This window comes from Mauremys reevesii, linkage group 10 (assembly GCF_016161935.1).
Source record: "Mauremys reevesii isolate NIE-2019 linkage group 10, ASM1616193v1, whole genome shotgun sequence".
NCBI lineage: Eukaryota > Metazoa > Chordata > Testudines > Geoemydidae > Mauremys > Mauremys reevesii.
This window is the reverse complement of record NC_052632.1, coordinates 33507592-33520986: the sequence shown is the minus strand read 5'-3', so window position 1 is coordinate 33520986 and position 13395 is coordinate 33507592. Positions and strand designations below refer to the sequence as shown.

Genomic DNA, 13395 nt, shown 5'->3' with positions numbered 1-13395 from the left:
GCACCCTCCTGTTTGAAATTTGTTTTTAAAAATTTCAGGTGGGATAAGAGGCTTTCATCTGTTTCCATCTTATTTTTTTGCAGCCAAGTTTGTTTTGTATCACAAAAGCCATAAGTAAACTGGACCTCAACCAGAGCACATCTTACACATTCATCTTTTGACATCCTCCATTGTTTATAATATTGAATCCATTTTTATTTTGACTTTGATATCAAGTACTTGATTTATTAAAGGAAGGTGGTAAAGTGGTAATGAAACCCCAAATGACCTATTGCAGTTACCATTGTTTCCAATAATATTTTGTGTTATGCATTAATTCCTGCAAAATACTTCATATCTGATGAAATAACTCAAATATTCTGTTTCACCACAAGACTGAAGGATGTGGCCTCTTTTTAAATGTTGGATTGCTTGCTTCAAACTAATAGTGGTGGGGATATGTACTTTTCTCATCAACTTTTGATCTCCATTATTAGTGCTTTATCTAGTGATCTCCTTAATAGAACAAAAGTTTTAAAGCTACATTGGTCAGATTGTTTGTTTGACAAACCGGGACTGACATTTTTCATTAGCTGTGGAGGTATATGTGGAAACCTTCTCAAAGAAAAGAAATTCATTAAGCTTAACTTATTTTTTCTTTTTAAAAAAACAAAAAAGGTGTTAACTTTTTTTAAAATAAAACACCACTTTAAAAAAGAGGGAAGATTATGATGAGAGCCTTGATAGTTACACAGTAACTTGTTTTTCTTGTAGTCAAACAATTTTGTGCATTTTGTGCTAGTGATGAGCTATATATATTTAATTGCTTCAACAAAGGAATGTGCATACATGTAAATGTGGTTTTAAAATCCTTTGCATACATCTTCACCATAGTATAGTGAGGCATATTGTAATTACTACTGCATCTGTCCAAAAACTTCTAGATGTTGAGTAAAGTGACTCACTGTTCAGGTGCAAGATTTGCTTTCCTCCCCAATCAACTTGTATGTGGATGTTTTGGAGTCAAATAGGCACTTGTTAAAAGTGCTAGACTGACACAGGAGCCGTACCTTTCTTTAATGGCTCTCAGGTTACCCACGAGACTGATCACATTGTCACCCTTACTGCCTCCAGTGTGAGGGAGTCCTGCTTGTGCTTAACTTGGTGTCCACTCTGACACCACCAACTCGTTAACCACTCAAGTACTTTCCTCTGGGCAATGCTAGCCTTTGTCTTGCATATTAACAATAGTTGCACCCCAGTCCCTGAGTCCCTTTGAAACATTTCCCTGTAGTGTCCAGTCCTATATCCACTGAACACCCACAGAAATACCAGGTCTGCCATCCTCAATGGAACAGTGTACACACCATCTTGTGTGGTTCAACTCAGGCTCAGCACCTTGCTTAATATCACAACACTTAGAGATATTTATAGTGAAAACAACAAAAGTTTATTGAAGGGTCAAGTGATAGTGAGTAAGAATATTGGAAACAAAAGGTTACATATAAAACAAAATCATAATGTGCTTTCTAGAGACTAACCTAAAGTAACAGGTTAACCTCCTGTCTAAAGAAGTTTCTCACCCCTGAAGTCCTCTGCAGCATTTTCAGTCACGTTTGGCTGAGATCCCATTTTCATTAATATAAATGCACTGTAAGTTTATTTCCTAGGTGCAGGACAAGGGGATGTCCTCTTCGTCTTCTACTTATACTCCCTAAAGCTCATCGTCTCTGCTCAGAGACAGTATAACCAGTGGGACTTGTGTTTTCCTATGTGCTCCTTCCCAGTTGACTTCACATCTCTCTGTTGACTTTGTATGTAAATTGATATCCTTTGTTAGCTTACTATGCTTAATTTACATTTACAGAGAGAGAGGCAAATAAACATCTCTTGTCTGACAGAAAACCTGTTTCTGATGGTGACTCATACCTTGATACAGACTCTAAGACCATATTTTCAGTAGATATACAGTACCTCCTCGCTTAACGTTGTAGTTATGTTCCTGAAAAATGCTACTTTAAGCGAAACGATTGGATGTTAAGCGAATCCAGTTTTCCCATAAGAATTAATGTAAATGGCGGGGGGGGGGAGAGGCTAGGTTCCAGGGAAATTTTTTTTCACCAGACAAAAGATTCTCTTTTTATTTATATATATTAAATTAAATATAAATAAATATAAAAGTTATAAACAAACAATGTAATACTGTATACAGCAATGATGATTGTGAAGCTTGGTTGAGGTGGTGGAGTCAGGGGGTGGAAGAGGGTGGGATATTTCCCAGAGAATGCCTTACTGCTAAATGATGAACTAGCACTCGGCCGAGCCCTCAAGGGTTAACACATAGTTGTTAATGTAGCCTCACACTCTACAAGGCAGCACAAAAGGAGGGAGGAGACACAGCATGGCAGAGAGAAAGAGAGAGAGAGAGAGATGTGCATTGCCCCTTTAAGTACACTGACTCCACTCTAAGAATACTGCCTTTTTACGTAGATCAGCAAATTGAGAAAGCAGCTGCTACCAGCTCCCTCTGTCCTGAGCCCTGTCGTGTCCCCACCCCTTGCTCTGTACAAGGGGAGGGGGACATCCTGACATTAGCACCCCTGTTCCTCCCCCCTCCCCTCCCTGCACAGAAAGCAGGAGGCTCCTGGGAGCAGCTCCGAGGCAGAGGGCAGGAGCAGCACAGGGCAGTGGAGGGAGGGACAGCTTCTACTGCCTGGCAATTGATAGCCTGCTGGGCAGCTTCTGCACAGGGAACTTAGGGAAGCTGATCGGGGGCTGCTGGCCCACCCTGGTTCCAAGCCCCCACCAGCTAGTTCCAACAGGTTGCTCTTTCTGCATGAAGCGGAGAAAGCAGGAGGCTGCCAAACAACGTTATATGGCAGTATTGCGCAACTTTAAATGAGTATGTTCTCTAATTGATCACCAACGAAACAATGTTAACCAGGACCACGTTAAGTGAGGAGTTACTGTACAGTAACTCCTTACATAGTGTGACGGGTTGGATCACAAAAACCGCCTTGGGAACTGCCAACTGATGTTCCAAGACTACTTCTGCCCCTGCTTTCCCTGCCAGCCTGGGAATCCAGCACCCTGTCTTGTTGAGCCAGACATACCAGTCTGCTCCAGCACAGACCCAGTTCTGAACTACATGCCCCAAAGCTGCAGACTTAACTGAAAGCCACTTACAGAAGTGTTCCTGTCATTAACACTGAGATGCCCAACTCCCAATGGGGTCTAAATCCCAAATAAATCCATATTACAGCTGTATACAGGGTAAACTCAGAAATTGTTCGCCCTCTATAACACTGATAGAGAGAGATGCACAGCTGCCCCCCCCATGTATTAATACATACTCTGGGTTAATTAATAAGTAAAAAGTGATTTTATTAAATACAGAAAGAAGGATTTAAGTGGTTCCAAGTAGTAAGAGACAGAACAAAGTGAATTACCAAGTAAAACAAAATAGAACACGCAAGTCTATGTCTAAGAAAACTGAATACAGATAAAACCTCACCAGTTCCAGTAAGCTTCCTTTTACAGACTAATCTCCTAGTCCGGGTCCAGCAGTCACTCACACTCCCTGTAGTTACAGTCCTTTGTTCCAGTCTCTTTCAGGTATCCTTGGGTGGAGAGGTTATCGCTTTAGCCAGCTGAAGACAAAATGGAGAGGTCTTCCACAGGCTTAAAAAGACTTTCTCTTGTGGGTGGAGACCCCCTCCCCTCTCCGATGCAAAGTCTAGCTCCAAGATGGAGTTTTGGAGTCACATGGGCAAGTCACATGTCCATGCATGACTCGTTTTTTACAGGCAGCAGCCATGGCTTACGTGCTACCTTGAAAGTCCTCATGTAGACTTCTTATGTGGATTGGAGCCTCCCAAGATCCATTGTCCCTTAAGTGTTTGCACATTCCTTTCTCAAGAAGCTGACCAAATGCTTTACAAAGGCTACTTAGAAATCAAGCAAGTATACAGCCAATATTCCTAACTTCAAGTATGAAAATGATACATGCATACAAAGAGGAGGAATGTATTCAGTAGATCATAACCTTTACATAGATATGTTACATGGCATATATAGCATAAAACATATTTCAGTTATAGCATATATACATTCATAAGCATATTCTCATGAAGCCTTATGGGATACACCGTCATACATAGTATCTGTATATATATTTCATAACAATATTGATGACCACTCTGAGCCTGGTTTTCAAATAGAATCATAGATTATCAGGGTTGGAAGGGACCTCAGGAGGTCATCTAGTCCTCATTTTAAGACCTCACAAGACAGTCCTTGATGAAACAAAATGTACATACCAGAATCAGGACATTCCTGTCACTCCTTTGCCAGTTGGCATTCAGGGACTTTTGGTGGTCTTCGTCTGTCCACAGAACTGATACAACAAGCGTAGTTACAAGTCTTCCCTGGTTATGTTCCCTTTGAGCCTTGGCTCACAATAACAGACCTTCCTTCTGCCTCAGAGAGCAAATAACTTAAAACAAGGTTCAGGTGTTGGCCATAAACTTACAAGGAAATAACGACTAGGAAAGATATGGGTGACAATATTACAAGGTTACATGGTAAAGCATGTACACATCTTATTGGTTCCAGGAGCATTTGTGAGATTGGTTTGGTTTTTTTAATATTCCATTGTAACAGTTCAGAAACAGATTGTGATCATGTACATAAAGTGTTGTAAAGCATACCCAGGAGGAAGTAGAGTGCAGCTTCATTGTTTCACGCAACCTCATCCTCTGCATTTGAGTGATGCTAATGGTACATTATAATTCTTTTGCAATAGCTGGAAGTGTAGCTGTTGGCTGAGATGAAAAAAAAATCTTCATTTTTCTTCCTTTTAAACTTAGCAAAATGTTTAACTTCTGCTGTCCTGCATACTGGTAGATCATACAAAGCACTCCTCCAGAGCTGAATGTCACCACTTGGAAAGAACTTGGCCTCGTCTGCTGTAATCAAAAAAGCTGTTGTAGAGTCCCGGAGTCAGTAGGATGAACTGAGACTATGGCTGTCAGTGCAGCCTTTCAGCAGCTACATGAGCCTTTGAAAGTCAATTCAGACAGTGTCTATTAAATAAATGCAGCATTGCAGAAGGCAGAAAACATAGGGTATATCTACTCTGCAATTAGACACCTGCAGCTGACCTGTGCCAGCTGACTCAGTCTTGCGGGGCTCAGGCTAAGGGGCTGTTTAATTGAAGTATTAGACTTTCAGGCTTGGGTTGGAGCCTGAGCTTTAGGACTCCTGTGAGGTAGAGGATCCCAAAGCCCCCACTCTCCAGTTCAAATGTCTACACTGCCTTTAAACAGCCCTTAGCGTGAGCCTCACAAGCCCGTCAGCTGGCAGAGCCCAGCTGCAGTTTTTAAATTGCAGTGTAGACATGCCTGTAGTGAGTTCTGGAAAACCATGCTGAAGCAGCAATTAAAAGAAGAACATTTTTTAAGAGACTGTCAGACTGCTGACATCATGGATCACAGTATTTCTAGAGAGAAGAAATTAAGCTGTCCTTTTCTACTTAGTCTTACATTGTAATTAGTAGCAGATGTTTTTATCATCTGTTGCATGCTATATTTTGTGCCTCCTGTCAGAAAACAATTGCAGAATCGATATAGGCAGACAGTATGATGAAAACTAACTTATTTTTTACACAATGCATGTGTATAGTTATAATTTTTCTGTGGAACTTTAATTCATGACTGTAAATGGACTAACTCCACCAAAAAAACTATACTCCGTTTATCCACTCAGGTTGGCCATATGTAGTGCTGCAGGAGCTTGGTATCCACTTTTGTTCATGACCCTAGTAATGTTCTCTGCTGTACATTGACCTACAGTAGATAGACCTAGGACTGTGTATTTTGTTGTGCATGACACTGGAAGATGTGTTCCATAATCCCAGTTTTGAGTATTTGGTTTAAGAAGTGAATTACTGTTTACCAGGAACTATAAAATGCCATCCCAAGTGGCTGTAAGAGTTCGTTAATTATACTTTATTCACTGAGTTATGCAACCTAATTCTCCAAAATGTAACGGAGGAAAAATGTGTGAATGGTTTTAATGTTGTTTTTCTTTCTTCCACCCCATATCTGGCACACAATTTACAGAGTTACTAAAGTTACTTGTAATCTGTTACCATCCAAAACTGCAGTATGATCACAAGTATTCTATAAAAGACTTCAGTTGCAAGTTTTGCTTAAGACTGGTACACAATATAGAAGAACTGTGCTGTTAGTATTGGAGCCATTTGGTTGTATTCTGCAGCAGGTCCTACAATGATTTCTGCCTCACATAAGCATTCTATTCAGGTTCTCTTACAGCCCTCATTGCCAAGTGTCTGCAGTCAAATGTAGATTTGTTCTGCTGTTGCAATACGTAACTGCATAAATTGTCTTGGCTGGTGAAGCTTTGTACAAGAAACTTTGTAGCAGTGTTGAAGTTTTCCGCTAAAAGTTGTGGTGGTGTTTGTAGAAATGCCAAAAGCTTATGGAAGTCCATGCTGGGAACTGAAACTGAAGGAAGGCAATCACACCTATTAAAAAGGAAAGACTGGAATATTACATGAAGTATTCGGAAACAAAAATTAATACTTGGTAAAACAATTCCATTCAATACAAGAGCTCTTGTATTTTCTGTTTCACTAGCTGTAAATCTGAACTTTTGTTTATACAAATGGAGCTTCAGAAAACTGCTTCAGATTGTCTTGCTGCTAAAGGCACACTCTAAAGCATACGCATAAAACATAAGGGGTAACAAAATCAGTCTGTGATTTACCTTTACTTTCTGTAACTCAGGAAGGTGAGTGCAAGTAGAATTGATAACACTTCAGCTTCTGATTACAACCATTTGGATTTACACTTGTTTTTCCTGTGGCACAGGGCAGCTTTTTAATATTTGTCATAAAGATCTTTCAAGGTTGTTTACTCTAATTTACCCCACTGGCTTACATGTAAGGCCCGCTTTGTCATGCACCTCCTTCCTAGTAATGAAAATCTTGAACACGTTTCCAGTCTTGACCAGCATAAACCTAGCTACCGAAGTGTTTCCAGCAGTATGAATGTCTGTGCCCTGTCACCCCATCTGCTTTCAAGCAGAGTGTCTTGATAATTTTCTGGGATTGCAGCTGTTAATTTTTGTAACCAGTTGAGTTTGCTCTTGAAAGTTAGGCGCTGAGAGCACTGGCTAGTTACAGGCACTGAGGCAGCAGCTGAAACATGCTTGCTATATCAGTGCTCAGGCGCAGAGATTCTTGTCCATTGTTCCAAACTGTAAAGTAGTTTTGGATGAAAACTATTGCTGGAGAGGGAGTCAGGACTCGATGAAAATGTATGTTGCTGTTACTTATAATCTTGTTCGCAGATGCCCATCATTTTTTGAAGAACTTGGCTATTGGGCTGAAATTTTCCATACTTTTTCTCTTCCAGAAAATGAATTTTATCAGCAATTGGTTTTTTGTTCAAATCAGCTGTTTGAGTTAGGAAGAAGTGGCAAATCTTCACTCTTGTCATTGTAAGAATATTTTGGCAACCATTTTTTTTTAATAGGGCTACAACAAAAGTAGCTGAAGATTGAAAGTTAAAACTTGGCTGGAAAATAGTCCTCACTGAGAAGTTGCGGACAGACTTTGGGGTGAATGAGGTGTATGAAGGAATGGTTTTGCCTAAGCAAAATTGTATTTGAAAACTGTGTACTCAGCATATACTCTAGGTTTTTTTCATGAACTCTACAACTTGCACTCTTAAATATATGCACATAGCTTGGGTTTGATTTTTTTTTTTCAGAAGGTTGCATCCAGTGCAACATTGACGACTGTACATGCAGACATATGCACAAGCAAGCACTGACATCTGCATGCACAGATGATTTTTTTTTTAAGTACGCACAAAACCATGTCAGTCTTAGTGCTTGAAAGGTGCACCCAAAGGTGTTGTGTGTACATGGCAGTGGACCAGGCTAAGGACCCTTTAACTAGAGGCTGGCCTTCATTCAGCGATGGTCCAATAGAATTTAGGACTCTGTAAGACTAAGGTTTGGCCCTGTGGGAGCTTTTTGCAAGACTTTATCAGCACAAGATATAAAATGAGAGCACCAAACTCACTGTTGCCTATTCAGGATTTCACCCCTGATTTTCAGAGGTGTAAGGTACCAGCTACCTTTCTGACTTGTTAGACAGTTCTTCAGAGTTCTGCATCATAACAGATATTTTTTTAATGTTTTATTTCCTACTTTCCCTTTTAACATTTCAGAATCTGAGAGCTCTTCCTGTTTATCTGCTATGTGACTTCAAAGCAGGATATTTGTAAGCCTGCTCATTGCTAACATCAGCAAAGGCTGTATTTTATTTTGAAACTGCACTGGGGTGAAAATAACTGCTATGCAGAGGGTTAGCAGAAGGCCTCTGCTAAAAACCTCAACCTAATGCCTTGTGCTACCCATAGTACATTCTTCAGCTTACGCATTTTCAATACATTGTTTTCAGCCATGTAGTACACTGTGTACCTCTGAGATTTTATTAGCTAGTGCACAACAATATGAATGGAATGAAATCTTAGCATACTGAGGATAAAGACAAAGTCCTGTTGTTTTTCTGTTGTTCAAATACACCTTTTTAAAAACATGGCATTTGTGGGGGCCTTGTGCAATTTTTAAGGTGATAAAATCATAATAATAAACAAATGTTGCTTTCCTTTCTCAGATTTGAATATCCTGAATCCAAATGTCTCAGCAGAGAAAGCTAGAAATGTCCTAGCTGTGGAGACTGCTCCCACGGAACTGGTAGGAGAACAAGCAGCTTGCCAGCCAGCACCAATCCAACAAAGTGCCATCAATTTCTCCCTGAAACAATGGGGTACTGAGATCAAGTGAGTTCTTTTTTCCACATGAGAATTGTACTAGTCCCTAGCAAATGGCCAATGATACTTCAGGTTGCTCAGATACTGTGGTGATGGGGCCAGTATAAGATGGAGAGATACAATGTACAAATTAAGCAAGAAATTGGAAAAATTAGTAGCCTGTCCATTGAAACAATATCTCTTAAAGTAGACTGTCTATTTATACATACTAGGATTACTAATTTAACAGGTAGAGTTGGGTATAGAGATACAGTAGTGTTTGTTCATTTTACATCAGATATTTTACTATCTGTCAGATAGTGAGTAATAGCTTTATGGTCTGAGCACAAGACAAGGAGCCAGGATCTATTAAATACTTAACCACACTGCATCCTATCCTTTTTCTTTAAAATGGGAATAGTAATTCCTTACTTCAGTGGCGGTATGGTGATTCATTAGTTAATACTTAAAATAGTAGTTTGGAGATGAAAAACCCTATTAATATTCTTAGTTGATTGTTCCATTTTTTAAAAAGATATGTACTGTAGATTAAATACAAGACATTCAGGCCAACATTGAGCAAGTTATGACAACCACTTTCTTAAAGTAAGAAATATTTTTTTAAAAGCATGGAATGGAAGTAACTATTTTAAGACAAGTTTACTTTAGTTCACTCCTTGACACCAATTGTTTTCAAAAACAGTCATACAGTGACTGACTTCTGGCTCTCCTATTACTGTAGGTTCTTTATGAACATTTCATATAATCTGTCTAGTGACCTTCTGTTACTGTTCAAAGGACAGCTGATTCTTTTCCCATGATGTTAGAGCAGTTCGTGATACAGTGGCTGCTGTCCTGTCAACTAGACCACATTCTTCTTGTGCTGTCAATGAGAATAATTTTTATTTATTTATTTATTTTTACCGGTGCAGTTGAGTTAAATAGGAAACCTTTAAATGAAATCAGTTAGGCACAGAAGTTGGAAGGTGTGTCATGAATGAGGTAGGGGGCTGCAGGAAGAGAAAGAATGGTCTCATGGTTAAGGCAATTAAGTGCTGCCCTGGAGAACTGGGTTCTATCACTGCGTGTGCTGGAGAGATCCTGTGTGATGCTGAGCAAATCACTTAAACCAAACTTTTCACAGGTGGTCACTGATTGTGTGTTCTTCAGATTCTGGGTGCACAGCCTGAGTGTGTGTGATATACAGAAGTGCTGAGCACTTAAATCTGCAGTCATGGGAACTATGCTTTGAACGTATAAAGTGTTCTATAATTCTTGAAAATCCAATCCTAGGCATCTCAAGCTGGACGCCCAAAATTAGTGATTACTCTTGACCTTAATATCTGCGTCTCAGTTCCTCACCTGTAAAATGAGGATAAACGTCCCTCATCTCACAGGGTTTCATGAAGATAGATTAATTGTTTCTGAAGTATCAATACTGTAGAGATAAGCACCATGGAAAAGCCCATGAGGAAATTAATAATTCTGTCTTCAGAGCAGGGTTTGAATAGTGTGCAGTAAATAAGGTCTAGGACCATGCATTGAATAATGAGGATAAAAGAAAATATTGTAGAGCTGCTCATTAACTGAGCACTGTTGATTCAGTACACTGAATAAGGTGACATCCTGTGGGGGGAAAAATAGTATGTGATCATGTAATTAAAGACTGTATCATAATGCATATGCATGAGGGACCCAAATGAAAGTTGCACAGGCAACCTTATTTAAAATTCCTAACTTTTGAGTGCTGGACTTTGCAATCTTAATGTTCTTTTAACATAGTTTTTTGTATGTAAGATAGAACTCTGATAAACTGTAAGCGATTTCTCCTGATAGAGAGCTTATGGAATCCAGTCCTTAAGGGGTAGTTAATGACATCTTCATAATCATAAACTTAAAATACAAATAAAAATCAGTTTTTAAACCGGATTAGAATTTTCACTGTAATAGTTAATGATGGCTAAGCAGGCTATTGACGTGATAGACAACCTAGAAATACCTAAGATGCAGAGCTAATATAGTTGAGGAATGGGAAGCATAGTATCTAAACTTTAAGCAATTTTATTTATTTGTATAGGTCATATTGTGGTTTTCAGCACCTTAGTATCTGTGTGCCTTATACAAAGATTGTTTGATTGATTAATTAATTCTTGCAACATACTATTAGTAGGGCCCTACCAAACTCATGGTCCGTTTTGGTCAATTTCACAGTCATGGGATTATAAAAATCATAAATTTCATGGTTTCAGCTACTTAAATCTGAAATTTCACGGTATTGTAATTGTAGGGGTCCTGACCCAAAAGGAGTTGTAGGGGGGATTGCAGTACTGCTACCCTTACTTCTGCGCTGCTGGTGGCAGCACTGCATTCACAGCTGAGCAGCTGGAGAGCGGTGGCTGCTGGATGGGAGTTCAGCTCTGAAGGCAGCAGGGCAGAAATAAGGGTGGCATGGTCTGGTATTGCCACCCTTACTTCTGCTGGTGGGGAGCTGCCTTCAGAGGTGGGTACCTGGCCAACAGCTGCTGCTCTCTGGCCACTCAGCTCTTAAGGCAGCGCAGAAGTAAGGGTGGCAATACCATGACCACACTAAAGTAATCTTGGAACCCTTCTGAAACTCCTTTTTGGGTCAGGACCCCCAATTCGAGAAACACCAGTCTTCCCTGTGAAATCTGTATAGTATAAGGTAAAAGCACACAAAAGGCCAGATTTCACAGCGGGGAGACCAGATTTCATGATCCGTGATGCATTTTTCATGGATGTGAATTTGGAATTGTTAACTCTATAGTACAGAAAGTAAACTGAGGCACGGAGATGAAGGGATTTATCCAAGGTTTCAGAGGAAGTCTGTGGCAGTGCTGGGAGCCCATACTTGCTGAGTCCCCTGGGTCAGTGTCTTAAACACAAGACCATTCTTGCTTCTTTAGCCATGCAGCACAATTTCATCACAGTAGTTCTTTGTGTAGAGCTTTAACATATGGTTAACATCTGCTTGACAGCAAGGGCTTGTCGTAATATCTGCATATGCCCTAAGCAACAGTAAAGAAATAACAAGAGGGAAGTGAAGAGAGTATGTTTCATATAAAGAATGTACTATATGTGCACGTTAATTTCACTTGCCTAAGCTGGAAGTTGCTTTCATTTTAAATCAGCTTTCAGCAATTAAAGCCACCAAAAACTAATTGGATCAGATAAATGTTCAGAGCTGAATAGTCCTTCCTTCTTATGCTAACAGTTTCTGCAGCCTCATTTGTTTATGTAGAGTCCTGCTTGTTTAAAAGGATGTACTGTAATAACCCCTGAGTTACCTAATCATATGATGGGATTTCATAATATAGAATGAGCCAGTAGATCATTTTGAACTTTCACATATTTTGTGTAACTATATATAATTAAAATATTATTTAAAAGAATAAACTACCTTGGTTTGCTGTTGTAGCTCTGTAAACCTAAAGTCCGGTGGTACTATAGCTTTACATAAATTTCAGTAATGTGGAGGAGGCGGGGAGGTATGCTGTATTTAATTATTTAAATACATATTATAAAGGAATTCAACCAGCTACTCTTTATACTTAATTTGTAGTCCAGTAGCACATACTTAATTCTCAATCCTCAAAGAGTCAGCAAACAAAGTCCTTATGAAAAGTACGTGTAGAAATTGAACACCAACTATGATACTTGCCCTCATGGGGAATATATGAAAAACATTCTCAAGTACCTCTTGCTTATTATTGTTTCTCTTGCCTCATTATTCTTTCTAAACATAGGTTTCAGAGTAGCAGCCATGTTAGTCTGTATCTGCAAAAAGAACAGGAGTACTTGTGGCACCTTAGAGACTAACAAATTAATTTGAGCATAAGCTTTCGTGGGCTACAGCCCACTTCATCAGATGCACAGAATGGAACATATAGTAAGGAGATAAATGTTCCATTCTGTGCATCCAATGAAGTGGGCTATAGCCCACGAAAGCTTATGCTCAAATAAATTTGTTAGTCTGTAAGGTGCCACAAGTACTCCTGTTCTTTTTTCTAAACATAGTTATCTTAAAATTCTGGAAAGGTGGAGGTTTGATGGCATTTAAGAATGAAGTCCTCCAGCCACAGGACAAGACAGGCATGGACAGTGGAAAGCTCACCTCTTGTGGAAAGAGAATAGCTCAGTCCTTTGCTTCTATACTGAGAATTCCTAGAGAGATGTCTGAGTTTTTTGCTATGTGGATTCTTGTTCACCAGGAATTAATCAGAGACTGCCACATTCATTCCACACAGACTTTGTAGATGTCTGTCTAAGAACCAGGGCTGGATCTGAACCAGTGACTTAGAAATAACAGGTTTCAGAGTAGCAGCCGTGTTAGTCTGTATCCGCAAAAAAAAAAACAGGAGTACTTGTGGCACCTTAAAGACTAACAAATTTATTTTAGCATGAGCTTTCGTGAGCTGCAGCTCACTTCTTCGGATGCATAGAATGGAACACACAGACAGGGGATATTTATACATACAGAGAACATGAAAAGGTGGAAGTATGCATACCAACAGGCAGAGTCTAATCAATTGAGATTAGAAATAACAGGCTC

At 39.5% G+C, this 13395-nt stretch overlaps 1 protein-coding gene across 2 annotated transcripts in view; it reads left to right on the top strand.

Annotated features, from left to right (window-relative positions):
* The window catches only part of TBC1D2B (TBC1 domain family member 2B), a 63039-nt gene that overhangs the window by 25383 nt on the left and 24261 nt on the right, over positions 1-13395 (top strand). For both annotated transcript variants that reach the window (XM_039492053.1, XM_039492055.1), the window contains exon 3: positions 8690-8855. In XM_039492053.1, coding sequence (XP_039347987.1) covers positions 8690-8855 — 166 coding nt within the window. The remainder of the gene's footprint in view (positions 1-8689; positions 8856-13395) is intronic.